Source organism: Zalophus californianus, chromosome 4 (genome assembly GCF_009762305.2).
Source record: "Zalophus californianus isolate mZalCal1 chromosome 4, mZalCal1.pri.v2, whole genome shotgun sequence".
Taxonomy (NCBI): Eukaryota; Metazoa; Chordata; class Mammalia; order Carnivora; family Otariidae; genus Zalophus; species Zalophus californianus.
In genome coordinates this window covers 50,992,994-51,012,749 of record NC_045598.1, presented here as the reverse complement: position 1 = coordinate 51,012,749, position 19,756 = coordinate 50,992,994, and the positions used below count along the sequence as shown (strand labels likewise).

At 36.6% G+C, this 19,756-nt stretch overlaps 1 protein-coding gene across 10 annotated transcripts in view; it reads left to right on the top strand.

Moving 5' to 3' along the window:
- Positions 1 to 19,756, top strand: part of DOCK7 (dedicator of cytokinesis 7) — a 220,646-nt gene that overhangs the window by 129,303 nt on the left and 71,587 nt on the right. For 6 of the 10 annotated variants that reach the window (XM_035727291.1, XM_027620913.2, XM_027620902.2 and 3 more), the window contains exons 20-25: positions 1,744 to 1,975; positions 5,653 to 5,817; positions 7,458 to 7,627; positions 16,160 to 16,252; positions 17,425 to 17,514; positions 18,408 to 18,503. In XM_035727291.1, coding sequence (XP_035583184.1) covers positions 1,744 to 1,975; positions 5,653 to 5,817; positions 7,458 to 7,627; positions 16,160 to 16,252; positions 17,425 to 17,514; positions 18,408 to 18,503 — 846 coding nt within the window. The remainder of the gene's footprint in view (positions 1 to 1,743; positions 1,976 to 5,652; positions 5,818 to 7,457; positions 7,628 to 16,159; positions 16,253 to 17,424; positions 17,515 to 18,407; positions 18,504 to 19,756) is intronic. The other 4 variants (XM_027620950.2, XM_027620940.2, XM_027620931.2 and 1 more) reach the window with 1 other exon arrangement.

Here is a 19,756-nt window from a genome sequence, read left to right as displayed (position 1 = left end):
TAGATAGATTTTAAGCATTATACAGGTAGATCCCAGTAAAAGAATGGCTCCAGTGGCGTTTTTCCTTTTCTGGTACTGGATATGTTCTGTTTCCTATAGTCTTTACTCTTTTGATAATGATAAGATTGATGTTATAGTATACTGTTGAAATGTATTCTTTCCCTTAATAGGATCATATCTTCTTAAGTATAAAAATACGTTATTCTTCATGTTTTTTTATTCCTATAGTCATTATTAGTTTTCTCTTTTTAGAGTTGGTAGTATAAGTATCTTTTACTCCTAACTTCGTTTTTATAGAGGCAGATACATGTGTTATCTTTATGTGACAAAGAAAGATTGGGGCAAAATATATAGATGATTTAGAATCTATAGAATGTAGGAGAAGATAAAGTGGAAGTATCTACTTTGTAGTACTCTGGCTTTCACAGTCCTGATGAGTAATACTCAAGATTTTATAAATTTTTGCCACTATGTAGAACAATTTCATCATGTATTATCTTCTTAAAAGGATCAAACACAATAATGTTTCTTATGTTTTATACTTTGCATGTAGCTCTTTGAACTTTACTGGATCTATAGTTAGAACTCAAGAATTTTTTATTCATTTAAATTCTACATATCAAATTAGAACAATATTAGAACTATAAATGTGAATGAAGCTGTTCGGCATTATTGTCTTAAAGTTTATTTTCACTATTAACTAAGTAAAAGTCTTCCCAGAGTTCCAATAGACTTCTGTTCACATCTCACTGGTCAGCGCTATACACGCAGTCATATACACATCTCATCAGTAGGTATAAAGCAAGCTGGGCAACCAAGCATCTGCCCTGGGACTGGGCACAGAATTGCTTTAAATAAGACTGTGGTTCTGTTGGTGTAGAAGGAGGTTAAATAATAGCAGTCAGGATTTAGTCAGGAGATGGAAATTGCCAGTAATTCGAATGGAGACAATTTATATCCAAATAATTGTTAACTTGGTTAAAGGTGATTCACTACTAAATGGGGTAAAAGAAAATTCTGTGATTGTAACAGAGATAGCAGTTGCAGAAAGTGGTAAGGAAGGAACTTAGAAACCTAGGGGAGGATCCTGAGGGCTAAGAATCAGACCTCCGAGGAGAGGACACTGCTGCTTCGGGCACACGTTGCCTGCCCTGCCAGGGTGTGGAGGGCACCTGTTCGGGGACAGGAGCCACCATTCCTGGTGTGAACACTGCTGCCATGTCCCTCACCTCTGAAATGCCAGCATTCACGTCTGCTAGCTGCCATCGGGAAAACAAATAGGAAGAAGGAAGGCTGTTTCCTGTACCCTCTGTGGTCAGAGCCTAACCACAGGCCAGCTGACAAAGGAGAAATGCAATTTGAAGAGTCCAGCTCCAGTTATTACAAATTGTGGCACGATGGTGGGTTTGGATGGAGCTGAGAGGTAATAAACTAATAATGGGCACAGGCCTTGTACTGATAGACCTGCACGGTCAGTAAGTTCTAAAACAATAGGATGGACTCACACTGGGGGGAAAAATCCTTAATTAGTATCAATAGAATTCTGACTAATTAATAGTGTTCAGAATGGCCACTTTACAATAATAAATGAGAATAGATCTAGTTTTAATTGGAAACAATGTATATAATTGTGTACTTTCTTGTATTACTAATTTATACGAGCTATTTTATATTTATATGGTCCAAAGTTTTGGGAATTTACAGTTATAATTGGTTAGTGATTTTGTTTATTCTTTGTTTTAGGATCCTTATCTCGACAAATTTTTTGCTCTGGTCAATGCTCTGGATGAACACATGTTCCCAGTCCGAATTGGAGACATGCGTATAATGGAAAATAACTTAGAAAATGAATTGAAGAGCAGTATTTCAGCATTGAATTCATCTCAGTTAGAACCAGTGGTCCGATTTCTTCATCTTCTGCTTGATAAACTGATACTTTTAGTTGTTAGACCTCCTGTCATTGCTGGCCAAATAGGTAATTTTTACTTATGTTTGGGGAATTAGGAAATTTGTAACGTGGCATTTCTAGCTTTTGCAGAAATAGAATCATGATTTACTATGTATTATCTATAAGGACGGTGTTTGACTTGGGGGAGGAGAGGGTGGGGATGTTTACTTGTTTCTGATGCCAGAAAGTAACTTTTTTTTTTCATTTTTATAAAATGTGCCATATAGATTTCAGCTCAGATTATGGAAACAAATTCATTTATCCACTCACCAAATACTGATTAAGCTCTTACTATGTGCCAGACACCAATAGGCTCTGTCCAAGGCTTAGTTCCTGATTTTGAGGATCTCACAGAATATTTTGGAAAACAGGCAAACAGATAAATCATTTTGCTTTTTACATGATGTGTGATTTACCTAGCCTACATTTTTACTCATCTGCTATCCTCTATTTAAAGTAGCTGTTCTTGGGGTGCCTGGGTGGCTCAGTCGTTAAGTGTCTGCCTTTGGCTCAGGTCATGGTCCCAGGGTCCTGGGATTGAGCCCCGCATCAGGCTCCCTGCTCAGCTGAAGCCTGCTTCTCCCTCTCCCACTCCCCCTGCTTGTGTTCCCTCTCTCGCTGTGTCTCTCTCTGTCAAATAAATAAATAAAATCTTTAAAAAAATAAAATAAAATAGCTTTTCTTTTCTTCATTAACTCAGAATCTCTATATTCTCATTTTCTTCTGTGTTATTCTGGAATTAGAGGTAGTCCTGTTTCCTGTGTTAAATGGTTGCACAAAGGAGAGGAGTGTTCAGCTCCTTGGAATTTTATTTTATTCTTATTATATTTTTATTTTTTAAATTATTTTTTTATTATTATGTTCAATTAGCCAGCATATAGTACATCGTTAGTTTTTGATGTAGTGTTCAATGATTCATTAGTTGTGTATAGCACCCAGTGCTCATCACAACATGTGCCCTTCTTAATACCCATCACCCAGCTACCCCCATCCCCCCACCCCCTCCCTTCTGTAACCCTCAGTTTGGTTCCTGGAGTCTAGAGTATCTCATGGTTTGTCTCCCTCTCTGATTTCTCCCCCTTCAGTTTTCCCTCCCTTCTCCTATGATCCTCCACACTATTGCTTATGTTCCACATATGAGTGAAACCATGTGAGAATTGTCTTTCTCTGCTTTAGGGGAGACTTGTTAATAGAGGAGATTTTTGGGTCAAACATTTAAACTTGAGTAGGAGTCTGACAGGCAAATAGCTAGTCCAGGGTGATTAAATAGTATGTGCATGGTATACAGACAGATAAATGAACTGGGAAATTTGGAGGAACCTCTAAGTAGTCATAAATTGGAGGGTTGGTGATTAATGATGATGTTGGAGGTGAGGGAGATGAAATGGGATCTTCCATGATCCTTTAGGGCATTGGGACTATTATTCTATAAGGAATCAATAGTTTTTGAAGGATCTGGTCTAATAATTAGGGAAGTAATGTGACCCAGTTTGGCTTTTATAAAGATGAGTGTGCTATGTGGAGATGGGTTGAAAGTGGGAAAATCTGGAAGCAAAGAGACAAATTAGGAATCTTATAGAATTTCATACAATAAACTCTGAGGTCCTGCCAAAACAGGAGGCGACAGTGAGTTGGAGAAGAGGGGTGGATTAAGAAATATTGAAGAGCTATTGTACAGAGTACTGTCACAGGAGTCCTAGGAGAAGGTTTTAAGAAAAAATTTTAGCACTGTTCATTTTTGTAGATTATGTAAGTAAAATAATAATGCCATAGTAGCAGACATTTGCACAGCACTTTAATATATGCCAGCAATATTGCTATGCACTTTATTTATATTAGTGGATGAAATGCTCACAACTCTATGTGTAGATAACATTACCACTGTTTTACAAGTAAGTAGAGTGATGAACACTCTACTTGAAAATTTGCCTAAGGATTCAGACCCAAGCAACTGACTCCAGAGTCCCAGTCTTGTCTGCTAAAGAGGTGTTCACTAGTGAAATTAACAAGAGTTTTAGTCAAACAGTGAAAGTAGAAACCAGATTACAGAGAATTAAGCGCATTATACATGGTGAAAGGAATACAAAATGTATACACTATTTTTCAAAGAAATTTGGTTAGAAGAGGAAGCAGGGTTGATAATGGCGTAAGAATGGAATCATTTGAGCATGTTTATGCGCTTTGAGTAACTAGTGGAGGGGGGAGAAAAATATAAGAGATGCTAAAAGGTTTAATTAATGGAGCAAGCCTATGGGACAAAAGTCAAGTGATCATTGTTATATAGGAGAGGAGCACTGCTTCCTTTAGAAGGGAAATAAAAATGATTTCAGATTTGGATAAATTTGTGGTAAAACGTTGAGGACTTTAATACTATAAATTTCTACTGTGAGATAAAAAGCAAAATTTCTTGAGAAGGGAATAAAGTGGATCTGAGTTTTGAGAAGGGTTCTGATGGTTTGGAATAGCTACTATGAGGAAAAGGAAAAGGAATTAAGCAGGAACCATTTATTGGATTATTCCAGTTTTAGGAAAATTTAATTGGCCTCATTTCTGTTCATAATTTCCTGTCTTGATTAAATAAATCATAGGGGCACCTGGGTGGCTCAGTTGCTGGGCGTCTGCCTTCGGCTCAGGTCATGATCCCAGGGTCCTGGGATCGGGCCCCCATCGTGCTCCCTGCTCAGCGGGAAGCCTGCTTCTCCCTCTCGCACTCCCCCTGCTTGTGTTCCCTCTCTCACTGTGTCTCTCTCTGTCAAATAAATAAAATCATAAATAAATAAATAAATCGTAGACTCTGAGGCTTAATCGCCCAGAATGGCTGTTTGTTTTACCCATTTATTTAGTGTGCTACCAGAATTTCCCAACTTTTGCAAAATTTTCATTACATACTCACTTGAATGACTGGGTAGGCATTGCTAGCCTGGCATTTAAAATGCTGTGCCGTGGGGCGCCTGGATGGCTCAGTTGTTAGGCGTCTGACTTCGGCTCAGGTCATGATCCCAGGGTCCTGAGATTGAGCCCCGCATCAGGCTCCCTGCTCTGCGGGAAGCCTGCTTCTTCCTCTCCCACTCCCCCTGCTTGTGTTCCCTCTCTCGCTGTGTCTCTGTCAAATAAATAAATAAAATCTTTAAACTAACTAACTAAATAAATAAAATGCTGTGCTGTCTTACCTCAGCCTGTTCCTCCAGGTGCCTAATCCTTTTACCGATTCCCTCATGTCAGTCATGGTGCTTATTCACTCACTATCCTCTTTTCTTAGTATTTTAAGTTGATATTTTTAATAATCTACTTTCATTGTTAATATTTTTTTAAACGAGTAACATGCTCATTGTATATTGGGTTTTCAGAGTCCTCTTTTAAACAAGAAGTGACTTTTCAAAGGTGATACACAAGATAGATTTCTTTTTTTCTTATGTGCTTTGTATTGTTTTGCAAAATAATGGGTACCTGTTGGGTGATGTTTTGTTTTTTGACTGAGCAAACCCATATAGTTTTCATTAGTAAAATAATTGTGTTTTAAAATTTTGTTTAGAAAAGTAATTTTGATTCAGCTAATACAGCATTAAAATCATTAAATACCATCTTTATACACTTACTATGCATGGTCACTATACTTAACACATGTAGAGATGATAAACCTTGATCTTTTTGGAATTTGCAGTTTAAAAAAATGAATGCAAAAATGTGTTCCTTCTTCTTAAAAGTTAATCTAGGTCAAGCATCTTTTGAAGCCATGGCATCAATTATAAATCGGCTCCACAAAAACTTGGAAGGAAATCATGACCAGCATGGCAGGAACAGCCTTCTCGCATCATACATCTATTACGTTTTTCGCCTACCAAATACTTACCCTAATTCACCATCACCAGGTACGTTATTCCTTTTCCTTTGAAATTCTCTTGTATGTTCTCCCTGGCAAAATGGAAATAATCTCATAGTCTAGTGGGATGCATCCATTCAACAGCTAGCATTTACTGAGTGCTTGCTGAGTGGCACGGAATATGCTGGGTGCTGGGGTTAAAAGGATAATTAAGTTACATCTCCAGGCATCATCATTTCTACAGTTTCCTTTAATTTGAATTAGAGCTTGGTTGAATTAATTCTTGGAAACAAACCTTGAAAATAAGTTCTGTGTCTCTGGAAGCATTTTACCGTAAGATAAATAGAATGTTATATTTGTCATTTGGAATGTTGGACATTAAAGAAGAAATAGGATAGCTTAGTTCCCTGATAACTTTGTGAAACCTACAATAGTATAAAAGCTTATTCTCTAGAAAGGTCCTAATCTCTTCATGGTCAATAAGATAATGTAGCCTTTGTGAATATCAGCGCCCAAAGTGGTTACTTGGCTTTGTATGACACTGGTGGTAGTGTGGTGGTGCGGTGGGGGGCTGTCTTGGTTTGAATAACTCGTTAGGTGTTAGTTAGTTAATGATTTTGTTGGGCGTACCTTTCAACCTGCTCACATATTTGTATGAGCCATCACTCATCACTAATGATGGTAAGTGACCTTTCCCAGCTCTTGGCGACGTTAACATTAATAATGGTGAGAAATACATATGACATTCATTATGAAAACTAGACATAATAGTAATATGACTCTAAGTTTTAGCTTATTTTATTTCTTAATTGCAAAAAGAGAAGTAATTGACTTATATTCTGGGTTGTAATTTCCTATCTTGATTTAAAAAATTATAGTACTTTAGGCTCTGAAGGTATATTGTGGACTATATACAATGTTTCTCCATTTTACCTTTCATCCAGTGTACTATTGTAATTTCACAGATTTTTCAAACCATCTTTTTTACATGCTGACCTGACAGTTGTGTGTCATTTGCAAATATGAAAGGTTTCTTTAAGAAAATGGTATAAATTATGGATACAGTTGCTGGGTATTTTTATGTTCATAGAATATGGTTGAATGATGGTTGAACATAGTTGATTTTAGAGGAATTCTTGCTTTTATAACTTGGGCTCTTAGAAGTATCTTGATTATACATATATATGTATATCGTAAGGTTGCCATTTTGTTATAGTTCAAATTTCATTGATGAAGTTGCAGAAACAAAACACAATCTCATTTAAGAGATGTTGACAGTAAATTGGTTGTCCTTCCAGTGACTGTATATCCAGGACAGAGTAGGAGGAGTGGGAGAAAGGAAGAGTCATCAGCTGAAGCATTCTGGGTCCTAGATACTCCTATCTAAAGTGAAAATAATGTGTGTGTGTATTTTGTCTTGTTTTTTATTGTACACTTAATATATAATCGGAAACATTGACAAGATAATGACTTTATTTGCATGTGGTTTTGTCAACTGCTGTAAAATAGAATATCTTGGTATAGCTCTCAATAAGTTTTAAGTGTTTTTTTACTTAGTATTTTTCATTTAGAAATAAATAATTCCTCATTTTTATGGAATTTTGTAAAGTGGCAGAGATTTTTTTCAGGTCCTTTCCTGACTAATTTTTTTGTTTGTTTAATTATGTGCTATTCTATATACAACTCTAGGTCCTGGGGGTTTGGGAGGATCAGTGCATTATGCCACAATGGCTAGATCTGCTGTGAGACCTGCAAGCCTTAATTTAAATCGTTCTCGGAGCCTTAGTAATAGTAACCCAGATATATCTGGGACTCCCACGTCACCAGATGATGAAGTACGGTCAATCATCGGCAGTAAGGTAAACTGAAGATACTCATCTATACATTTGGTTTTCAGTTTATGAACAAATGAGAAATGTCCAGTTTTATTTTATTCTTAATTTTAAAATGTATTTGAGTTAGTAACAGGCAAGACATTGTACCTTTCTATCAGTCTACACTAAGTGTCTCATGTTTCTATTAAATAAGCTTGCTCTTACAACTGGTTTGTGCCTTCTGCTCAGGAAAATCGCCAAATTCAGAAATTTGTCCAGGATTACCAGTCCATATAACATTTTTGTGTGTACTTCGTCCTGTGAAAAATGACTAGATTAATTTCCTATAGAGTTAAAAGAGACCTATCTGACTGCTGTGTACAAGGGACATCACATCATTGATTTAAAATATGAACCTCCATCCTTTCTCTGAAAAATATCAAGACCATTGATTAGCCTTCATTGGTAGTAGAGCTGCCTTTCACTGGAAAACTCTATATAAAGATGCACCAGAGCTCAAAAAATATGATTTATTTAATGATGGTTAATGATTATTCCAGGTAACAAGTGAGAAGCCAGCTAGTATAAGATCCAACTATATTTTTTAACAGCATCTTTATTAACCCCCTCAAAAAAAGGAATAGTTAGTACCTTTTTATAGGTCAGGTACAAAAATAATTCCGAGTTTAAACAGAGTGGAAAAAAGAACAGTAAGACTAAGGCCAGTAAATAGTGTTATGTTGTGTTTTGACCAAACCATTTCAAAAGTAGTTTTTGCCATTTGAAAGGAGGGAGATACCATTGTTGTGGAATCACAGCCAGCTTTCTTTGGCACTTTTAGGCTATTAACTAGGATCTGAGGAAGAATTAATAAACATGTTCTAGCATCTGTGTTGAACCCTTAGCCTGAACTATAATAGATTTTTTTTTAAACAATCTGGGTTTGTTATGTGAAATACTTGAATGTTGATCAAAAACATCAGAACTACTCATACCTGTTCATATAGTTAAAGAAATTTTACATTCAGAAGCTTCTAATGAACTTAAGTCTTGCTCTTTTTTAAAAGTGACTTAATTTTTAAAGTAATTGCTCACAGATCAAAAATATATTTTGTAGTCTTACATTTTAAATAATAAACATGAATTTCAGTAACTTACGGATCCATACAGACCTTACTCTAATTAAACAACTTTCACTTTCTGTGAACTCCCTGAGGGAGTGATGTGCAGATACATCTTCATGGGCTTGTGCAAAGTAACCTGAGTAATACAGCAATCGCCAAAGGAAAGGCTCCTATGCCCCCAACCCCCATATAGTTCCATCTTTAGGAAAAGAACTCAGGTTTTTTTTATCCTTGTATTCATTCTCAGTTGTATCTCATTATAATAGAGGTAGTACTTAGCATTATTTATATACTGTAAATACAGTTCTTCTGTAGAATGAATCTGATTTGTGAATTAATAAGAAATTTTCCTGTTAAAGAGCTACAGAGATGAAAAAGATACCATTGTCCTCAAGGTTCTACTTTTATTTTTTTATTTTTATTTTTTAAGATTTTATTTATTTGAGAGAGAGAGAATGAGAGAGAGAGAGCACGAGAGGGAAGAAGGTCAGAGGGAGAAGCAGACTCCCTACTAAGCAGGGAGCCCGATGCGGGACTCGATCCCGGGACTCCAGGATCATGACCTGAGCCGAAGGCAGTCGCTTAACCAACTGAGCCACCCAGGCACCCCTCAAGGTTCTACTTTTAAAATGCCTCTTAATTTCTCTAAGACTTGCATTATGTTTCATCTAGAGTAAGTCTAGAGTTTTCCTTTTTATGATGTATTTGACAGATTATAACATCAAGATTTAGAACAAAGGTCTACATATATTGGAAAGATTATTTGCCTTTTTTCAAATAGTCATAAAATGAGACATAATGATGACATAAACTTCTGATGATATGTATTGTATATATCTGAGAAAGCCATCATGAGAATTTTTCTTACGACAACACAGCCTCTTCCTAATCAAGTTTTATTTAAATGGATTTCATGTTTCCTCTTGGAAAAATTTTTTTTAAAAGATTTTATTTATTTATTTGACAGAGAGGGAACACAAGCAGGGGCAGTGGGAGAGGGAGAAGCAGGCTTCCCGTCCAGCAGGGAGCCCGATGTGGGGCTTAATCCCAGGACCCTGGGATCATGACCTAAGCTGAAGGCAGACACTTAATGACTGAGCCACCCAGGCACCCCCCTCTTGGAAAATTTTTGATAGTTACTTCATTTTGGAATATCATTTAGTCATAATCAATAATAATGGTGTAAAATTTTATCTCATTCTTAAAATTATAAGGAATTTGAAGTTTATTTATAGCTACTGTTCATTCTGATTTCATTGGCCTGGAAAGTCAAGAAACTTTTTTTTTTTTTTTTGGTGTGAGAGAGAGAGGGAACAGGAACAGGAGGGAGAGGGAGAAGCAGACAACCTGCTGAGCGGGGAGCCTGACATGGGACTGCATCCCAGGACCCTGAAATCATGATCTGTGCTGAAACCAAGAGTCAGGTGCTTAACTGACTGAGCCACCAAGGCGCCTGAAAAAAATCTTTTTTTTTTTTTAATGGTTTTGTCTTTCCCCTGCCTCAGCCATGGTCATGCCATAGATGTCATTACTAATAACTTTAACCCTCATAATCTCAGTTTCATGAATTGTATTCTCTATTAGCTCAAGTTTTTCTCCCTAGTACGCCAACTCCTAACACTGCTCTGCAACCTCCCATCACTTGATCTGATGACCTTTTACTGTGTCTCAATTCCTTAATGTTATTCCAACTTAGCTTAAATTCCATGACCAATCATTTTTTTAAAAAGATTGATTTATTTATTTTAGAGAGAGAGAGAGAGAGAACACATGAGTGAGGGGAGGGGCAGAGCAGGAGGTAGGGAGGGAGAGAGAGAGAGAGAGGTAGAGAAGCAGACTCCCTGCTGAGCACAGAGCCTGATGCAGGGCTCGATCCCAGGAGCCACCAGGTGCCCCTCTATGACCAGTCATTATAGTTAACCCTGTTATAATCAAACCTCAGTTGCCTTATCTTTCTCTCATTTCATTTTACTTGCGTAGCCCGATCTCAAGCCATAGTTGAACCCAGTCGTCTGTCTGTGCCATGTCGGCACCTGTGCTGATGAACATGACTTGAGAAATACTGTAATGACTGGTTTCATTTGAAATGAAAAGCCATGGACCTCAAGAGAGCCCTCAATGCTGTCAGGAAGTTAATTATACTATATTTCTGCATTCCATTTACTTTCCCATTCTCCCAGAAAGATTTCATGCCTTCTTCCCTTATCTGCCCACCAGTTGTCCTTCTCACTTTATCTCCTACTTCATTGAGAAAGTGGAAGCCCTCAAAAGAATATTTTACCACCATATCTACCTACCTACTACCATCTATGACTACCCACTACTTAAAATAATACTCTGCTACAAATGAACTATCCATTTTCATACATTCATTTGTAGACAAGCTCCTGTCTCCTCTCACCTACTCAGGATCCTCACTCTGGCAATTATTTCATCTCTCTGCTGCTTCATCAGTTGCCCCTATCTACTAAAACATCCCATCCACATAAAGCATGATATTATTTATCCCCAAATCTCCTCTCTAGCATTTTAGCTGCTAGCTTCCTCACTATTTCTGTTACGTTTTGTAGTAGAATTCCTTAAAAGAGTTTCCTATACTAGCTGTCTCCAATTCTTTTACTCCCATTCTCCTTACCCTACTTTAATCAGATACCGCTCCCATCTTCCATCCAACCTGCCTTTGTTAATGTCACCAACACTCCATGTTGCTAAATCCAGTGGTTAATTCTCAACACTCCGCTTACTTGACCTTACAGCAGATTTGGACATAGTTAAATTCTTTCCTCCTTGGTTTATTATATTTACTTGCCTTCCAGGGCCCTGTACTCTCTTGTTTATCCTTTTACTGTTCTGGTTATACCTTTTCAATCTCTTTGGATTCTTCTTTTCCTGATCTCTTAATCTGGAAGTGCTCCAGGCCTCTGTCCTTATCTCTCTCATCTCTCTTTTCTCTCTGTACTCACTTGCTTGATGTTATCCAGTCCCATGATTTTAAATACCACTGTATGCTAATGACTCCCAAAATTATATTTCTGAAACAAATTTCCCTCTGAAACTGTAAACTCAGTCCTGTGGCCTTTCCTAAATCCTTTTGTTCAGATTTAGGTATATGTTAAAGATCGAACCACTGCTCACTACCTCTGCTACTACCAGTTGGTCTGAACTACCATCCTGTCTTCCTCAGTTCATGTAATAAACTGGAAGATGGTTTCGCTGCTTCCAACCTATGCTCTCTTCTTCTTCTTCTTTTTTTTTTTTTTTAAGATTTTATTTATTTATCCGACAGAGAGACACAGCGAGAGAGGGAACACAAGCAGGGGGAGTGGGAGAGGGAGAAGCAGGCTTCCCGCCGAGCAGGGAGCCCGATGCGGGGCTCATGACCTGAGCCCAAGGCAGATGCTCAACCGACTGAGCCACCCAGGTGCCCCCGAACCTATGCTGTCGTCACAACATAGCAAGCAGAGTGCTGCTTCCAAAGCTTAAGTCACAAAAAACAAAACTTAAGTTAGATTATGTCATTCCAGGGGCACCTGGCTGGCTTAGTCAGTAGAGCATGCAACTCTTGAACTTGGGGTTGTGAGTTCAAGCCCCACATTGGATATAGAGATTACCTTAAAAAAAAAAACAAACAAAACTTTCTATCATTCCTCTGAGCACTATAATCCTATTACTAACTCCTCCACCTCTTTTCTACTCCAACCACCTTATTTAAATGTATAACATGTATCTTGGGGACTTCTGATCCCCTCATTCTGTTTGTCTCCTAACATTTACTGCCTTTTTATGTAGCATATAAATTAATAATTATTTTTCAGTGTTTGTTTACCTTACCTTTATCACAGTATGAGCTCCATGAGGTCAGGCATAGTTGTTGAGTGATATATTCTAAGCACCCATAATGGCCAGCATATTGAAGGTGCTCGGTGGATATTCAGTGAGTGAATGTTAGTAAGTATTGCAAGAATAAACTACTCCTTTAGAAGTTATGTTTTTGTTTGCCTTCTTGCTGCCAGGATTAATTATATATTTAATGATATTAAGAGATTTGGCTTTATGAAAGTTTTGGCTTCATATTTTATTCTTTAATATAAAATGTAGAACTCCTAAAATTCAGGAATACTTACATCAATAGGATTTTATTACTCTGATGGCTGTAAAATCAGATTTGTGAGACTTTCTTCATAATTATTTTTTCCAAAACTGATCTCTTTGCCCTAGCAGTATTCTTTTAACATTCAGTTATGTAAATATATGATTATGACAAGTTTGAATTTTATTGCTTTTAATCAAATGCCAGTGCAGTTTTACATGGATATGTAGTTTCTTTGTAATATATCATCTCCTATTTTTAAATTTAACACTGAGAGCTTACTGTGTGCTAGGCACTATGCTGAGGACTTGCAGATACAAAGCCGAAATCTTTGAATCCTAGCAGCAAGTTGATGTCAGGTCAAATATATTAGAATATGAGCCTTGCCCATGGAAAGAGCCTATCTATATTTAAGGGACAGAATAACGTTACAGAGATGTGACAAAAACAAAAGCCCTTTCATGCACATGTGCACACATTTGGTTAATCTGTTCTGTTAGTTGGAGATCAGTAAATGTAGTTATGACATTAGTAAATATCAGTGATGAATTTGCTTAAGGAAGTTAAGATATAATTCTTAGCTTTGTAACACTTAAATTATCGCAATTATTTGCTTTACAGAATAATTGGCCATAGGTTTTCTTTAACTAGTTAGCTTTGATTTGATGTAATTACAACTGCTTAGTCTGAATATTGTGGATATAATATACAATGGCACAATGAGATTTGTTGTTTATTCTCACATTACTGATTAACATGTGCCTTAATTTAAAGGAAATTAAGGAGGTGAAAAGTGTGTTTAAGAGTACAGGAAAATTATTGGTATTGTGGAAATTTATGGTAGAGAGAAGAGCACAGTTGTAACGTTCTAAAAATCAGATGCTTATGTATTATTTTTGTAACACGAGTGGTGGTTGTAAAAATTGCAAATGGCAGAAAGAACTTCATACGGTGGAGACATAAGTTGGGAGACTGGTGAAAACTTTTAACTTATCTGAAAAACATTGTTTGCAGATTTGCTTTTATTTGAAATAATACGGGGTTCTGAGAAGGTAGGTATTTTAAACAAATCTGATTACATAATTTTACTAGTATTTGAATATTCTCTCATTTACTTTGCTAGGAAGCATTTAAAAAAACATGAGTAGGAAGTTTTTGAACTATGTCAACTATTTTTTTTTTTTTGAAAGATTTTATCTATTTGCCAGAGAGCGAGAATGTGCACGAGCAAACAAGCAAGCAAGCACAAGTCGGGAGAGGGGCAGAGGGAGAGAGAGAAGCAGGCTTCCCACTGAGCAGGGAGCCCGATGTGGGACTTGATTCCAGGACTCTGGGATCAAGACCTGAGCCAAAGCCAGACATCCGACCAGCTGAGCCACCCAGGCGCCCCAGAACTCTTTTTTGAGTGTTTACTATATTTGAAGCATTGTACTTAGTAATTTACTTCCATTTTTAAATTTGATCTTTGCAATATGAGGGAGACTATGATTATTCCTATTTTATACTAAGAAGCTGAAAATGAAATTAGATAATTTACCTTAGGTTTTACAGTTAATAAGCATTAGAACCTGGATATGAACTTCAACACTCATCTTACACATTCAGTATAAAAAATGAGTGGAAATGGAGGCTTACTGTATCATTCAGTCGCTCTGTATTTTTGGAAAAATAGGGAAAAAGAAGGAGGGAAATTAGTCTCCCTAAAACCTAAACTCTTGAGAGTTAGTTTGTCTTGCCTCTTTCTCCCTAATCCTCATTCCCTCCTGTAGTATTGATACATTGGCTTCACTCCCAGAGATTCTTAGTTGTTTAGAGTTAAGGCCCTGCATATTTATTGTTGTTGGCCTTTCCAGGCAAAACACATGTCTACACAGTTGATTGTTGTTATTACTACTCTTGTTTTTCCTTTACCTATCCTTTGGTGCTTTCTGGGGTTGGGTCCATAGTTTGTCACCTTTTCTTGGGTTGTCTTCATTCTTTTTTTTTTAATATGATTTTATTTTATTACTATTTTTTAAATTTTAATTTATGTTAATCACCATACATTACCTCATAAGTTTTTGATGTAGTGTTCCATGATTCATTGTTTGCATGTAACACCCAGGGCTCCATTCAATACGTGCCCTCTTTAATACCCATCACCAGGCTAACCCATCCCCCCACCCCCCCCAGAACCCTCAGTTTGTTTCTTAGAGTCCATAGTCTCTCATGGTTCATCTCCCCCTCCAATTCCCCCCCTTCATTTTTTTCCCTTCCTACTATCTTCTTCTTTTTTTTTTAAACATATAATGTCTTATTTGTTTCAGAGGTACAGGTCTCTGATTTATCAGTCTTACGCAATTCACAGCACTTACCATAGCACATACCCTCCCCAGTGTCTTCATTATTCTTATTCCAACAATCCTCTAAAAATCCCTTATAACTGGCTCCAGTTCTAATAGCAGATTCCCAGGCCACAGCCCAGGTTGCTGAATCAGGATTTCTGGGGATGGGGCCCAGAATCTGAATGTTATAAAACTTCCCAGGTGACTCTAATGATCAGTTAGGTTTAAGAAATTAAAGCCCCAGTTCCCTTCACCTGGGATAATAACTTCTTTCAGAGAGGAACAGATGTAATTCACTTCTGGTCATACACAGTAGCATGTTAAATTCAGCGATAGTGATGAAGATGTAATTCCTACAGACCAGCCCCATCATAATGCTTTTTTTATAATATTTATATAAAATAGTAGCCTATTATGTTTAATTACAACAAGCACAATAAAACTGATCACAACCCCAAATCCACCCTCATTTTTAGGCAGGAGCAAATATTAGTCATCCCCCCCTTTTTTTTTCTTAATATCTCTTGTTGTTCCCTTAGAAGAAAGCAAAAGAGGAAGCAAGGTCAAATAGAATTATGGAATATCAATACACAGAAGTTTCCGTTGGTGACAAAGTGAAAGTAAAGGCTTTTAGACAAGAATGAAATGATGTACTTCGATTCTTTTTTTTTTTCTCTTTTAAATCCTGGTTAGAGTCAGAGGAAATTATGTTGCTAACTCGTGCCATCTTTAAAGAGGGTTTGGGGGGATGGTACTGTGGGAACTTTAGTTGGTACTTCAAGGTGATCCCTTTACATAAAGAGAAATTATCTTTAAATGCTATACTTAATATTCTTTGTGACTTAAAAACAAATTATGTTATGTAGTAAGGTAATTTTGGTGAACTAATACTTCTAGATGCCTAAAAATTTTGGTTGCTTTAACAGTACTAATTAAAAACATGTTTGCATTGGAAAGTCTGGATTTCTTTAAGAATAATTTATGGCATGCCACATGTAATATTTCTTTCCTTTCCAACTGCTTTCTGTTATATGCTTAGGGTTTAGATCGCTCCAATTCCTGGGTTAACACTGGTGGTCCAAAAGCTGCCCCATGGGGATCCAACCCCAGTCCAAGTGCAGAATCAACACAGGTGGTGTTTATATTAGAGGTTTCTTTATTGGCTGCTGATGTTTCCCTTTAGAACATTACTTTTTAGTACATACTATGATTTCAGTGGCTTGCTTTTTAATCATTAAAAAGTGTGTATTTTTGTTTACTTAGCACATTTTCCAACTACTATGCATGAATACCACCAATTGCACCAGTAATGCTCTCCTTTCCTACTTCCTGTCTCCCTCCCCCGTCTCTCCACCCTGTCAGTATTTCAGTGCCTGCTGTTTATGCAAGTGATGGCTTTGATAACAGTTTCTACTGTAGGGGGAGCACATCTCTAGTAGGAATTTTAAAAAATTTTATGTGGAAAATAACCTGACAGTTTTCTATTTGCTTTTGGTTTAAAGTGTAGTTTATTGTATCCTTTTCATTAGCATTTACTATCTTGTCTTTTTTTTCCCCCCATAATTACTGACTAGAAATACTGGGACTAAGCTGAAATTAAGTGTGAACAGTATATGATCCCCGTGCTGTAAGATTTAATACCAGAAGCAAAAATCCGTTTTAATTTGTATTGTGTTGCAAAGTATGAAATTTGTGTATGACTTAGTTGAACCAGGTATTGCTTACTTAAGTCTAGTTGCTTCATAGCTAATATTGCATGATACCTCAAAATATACTTCTCATCTGTGTATTGGCTTTGGAGTGAAATGCTCCTGTTCTTGAAGAATTTTACTCTGTGTTTAATATCATAAGTGTTTTATATTTGAAGTATATGGCAGAGCCGAATAGTAGTTTTTGATAGTAGTGAAAAGTGAAAGAATTTTCTTTATTGAGAATAAAATTCTTGATTTCTTTTTTTGGTCTGAAACCAGTGAGAAGTATGTTTTTACTTTTTACATTTTCTTACTAGGTGTGTGCATGTGTATAGATCACACAGATAAAAGTTTCATTCTTTGCAGCACTCTGAATTTATATAGTCATTAAAATATTCATCTTTTTACTAAAAATATATAGAAGCCATTTTGATACTTCTAATGTACTGTCATTAAAGCAGCTTAAAATGGTGAAAATGAGATGAGCAATAATAAAACAGTTGTTGAAACCAAAGTAAAACTATTTAAAAAATTGTATGTAATCCTTGAGCTGCAGAGGCCTCCACAGCAGACTTTAATGTTATCTCGTCATTCATTCACCTCCACTCCTTAGGCTATGGATCGAAGTTGTAATCGTATGTCTTCACACACAGAGACGTCAAGTTTCTTACAAACATTAACGGGACGCTTACCAACTAAAAAGGTAGATTCATATGAAGAAAATCCATATAGGGGGAAAGTTCTTAAATAGATGTAAGATTTCTTTATGTAGCCAGTATGTTGCAATAATTGCATTTAAATTATTTGTTTAAAAATACATTTGAGCAAGCACTGCTTGTCTGATGCCTTTGTTTATATCTTTGGGATTGACTGTTTGAAATCAAATTTGATCATCAAATTTTAGTACCAAAAAATGTATCAACTCTGAATTCTGTTTCTGTAACTGCTTCTGTTTTGTGTTTTAAATCTCCAGGGAAAGGAAGATGAGTTAGAAAAATTATCACTCTTAGTAAGATATGTTGATTTGCTTCCCTTATGCACAGTTTTGTTAGTCCTTTTTCATATCGATACACACTACTTTGCAAATGCTTTGTATGCATATCCATTATAAGGCAGGAAATTTCTGCTATGTTTGTAAAAAAGACTTCAGATACCTGAAAACTTGAAAATTAATGGCTTATATCAAAGTTTAAATTTTTAAAGGTATTTCCTAAATTGTACCAGCAAAGTTCATGAATGTATTTGCATATGTTGGAATATGTATTTAAGGCACAATCAAGATCGTATTTGTAACTGTGAGTTTTTGGTCTAGTTTCTGTTTGCAGGTACAATTTAGGAGCCTGTTTCCCACCTGTCCTTTTAAAATTACATTTTACTGCAAGATAACATGTAATTTTTTCAGCTGTTCAACATGCCACTGTCTTACATGTATAAACAGCCGTTTCGTTAATGGGTGTCCTCACTGCATCATTGAATGGTTCACATGCCTTATTTTGCTTATTCTCATTATATCTTCATTTGTAATTGCATTATTATTTGGCTTATGTTATCAGCAGATATGACTTTGATAGTAACTTTGGCTTTACTTCTGGATAGCTTTTTCATGAGGAGCTGGCTTTGCAGTGGGTTGTCTGCAGTGGCAGCGTTCGGGAATCGGCTTTGCAACAAGCCTGGTTCTTTTTTGAATTAATGGTGAGCAAGCTTAACACGTTTTTAATACTGTTTTCCTTAGTTAACGACTTTGTGTTAGCTCATTATTTCATCCTAAGAATCCTTTTCTGTTGTCCCTCTTAGGATTTTACATGTGCCTCCAAGACAAAATTACTCTTGTTACATCTCTGAATAAACACTGTGGGCCCTTGGCACAATTTAGGTGGAATATGAAAGCTCCCGTTAACTATTTTTTTAGAGATGGTTGCAGAACCAGCTGTCTTTTTAAAGGAAACGTGGTACCTTATTTCTTAGCCTGGACGTGGCTAGTGTGTAATGTATTGTAGATTTCATCCCAAACATAGATAAAAAAGGCCTTTATAGATCCTCACTGCTTTCATGGTTCGAAAGCTCTTAAGGAAATGCCACTTACAGCCAATTAAAAAACAACACTTTTGCTCAATTTAATAAATGATATTAAAAACAAGGGAATTAATATCTTAATATTTATATACACATAAACACATATATACACGAGAGCAATAAAGATTTGCCGTGTGTACAGTGTGTAGCACTGTCCCTGTGGGCTGGGGGTTATCAAGGCACAGAGAGATTAAGTAACTTGTTTAAGTTGGTACAGCTTTTATTTATTTATTTTTTTTAAGATTTAATTTATTTGACAGAGAGAGAGCAGGAGAGCACAGACAGGGGGAGCGGCAGAGGGAGAGGGAAAAGCAGGCCCCCTGCTGAGCAGGAAGCCTGATAGGGGCTCGATCCCAGAAACCTGGGATCATGACCGGAGCTGAAGGCAGACGCTTAACCAGCTGAGCCACACAGGCACCCTGGTACAGCTTTTAGATAGCAGAACTATGATTCAAAGTCAGGCATTTTGGCACTTAGGGACTTTCCTCTTCAACCTCTAGAAAGCTGAAGTCATTGAAACTTTTTCTTCCAAAAGAGAAATGTGTAAAAAAATAAAGGAAAACAAAACAACACAAAAAGGAAGGCAGGAAGAAAAGAAACAAAAAGAGCTTCCAGAATATGTCATAGGGTCATTCTCAGCATTGAATGTTACCTATATTGAGGATAAGAAGACAGTTTTTCTAGAGACTTACTAATCTACAGAAGAAAATAAGTCAAGGACCCTATGTAAGTGATAGGCAACTCATTTTTTCCTTCTAAAGAATAAACACCAGGTTTGTCATTCTTGTGCTTTTAATAGAAGATCAAATTGTAATTTTGATTTTTTTTGATAGTCTTTCATGTATGTTCAAATTTCTTTAGAATAGTTAAAA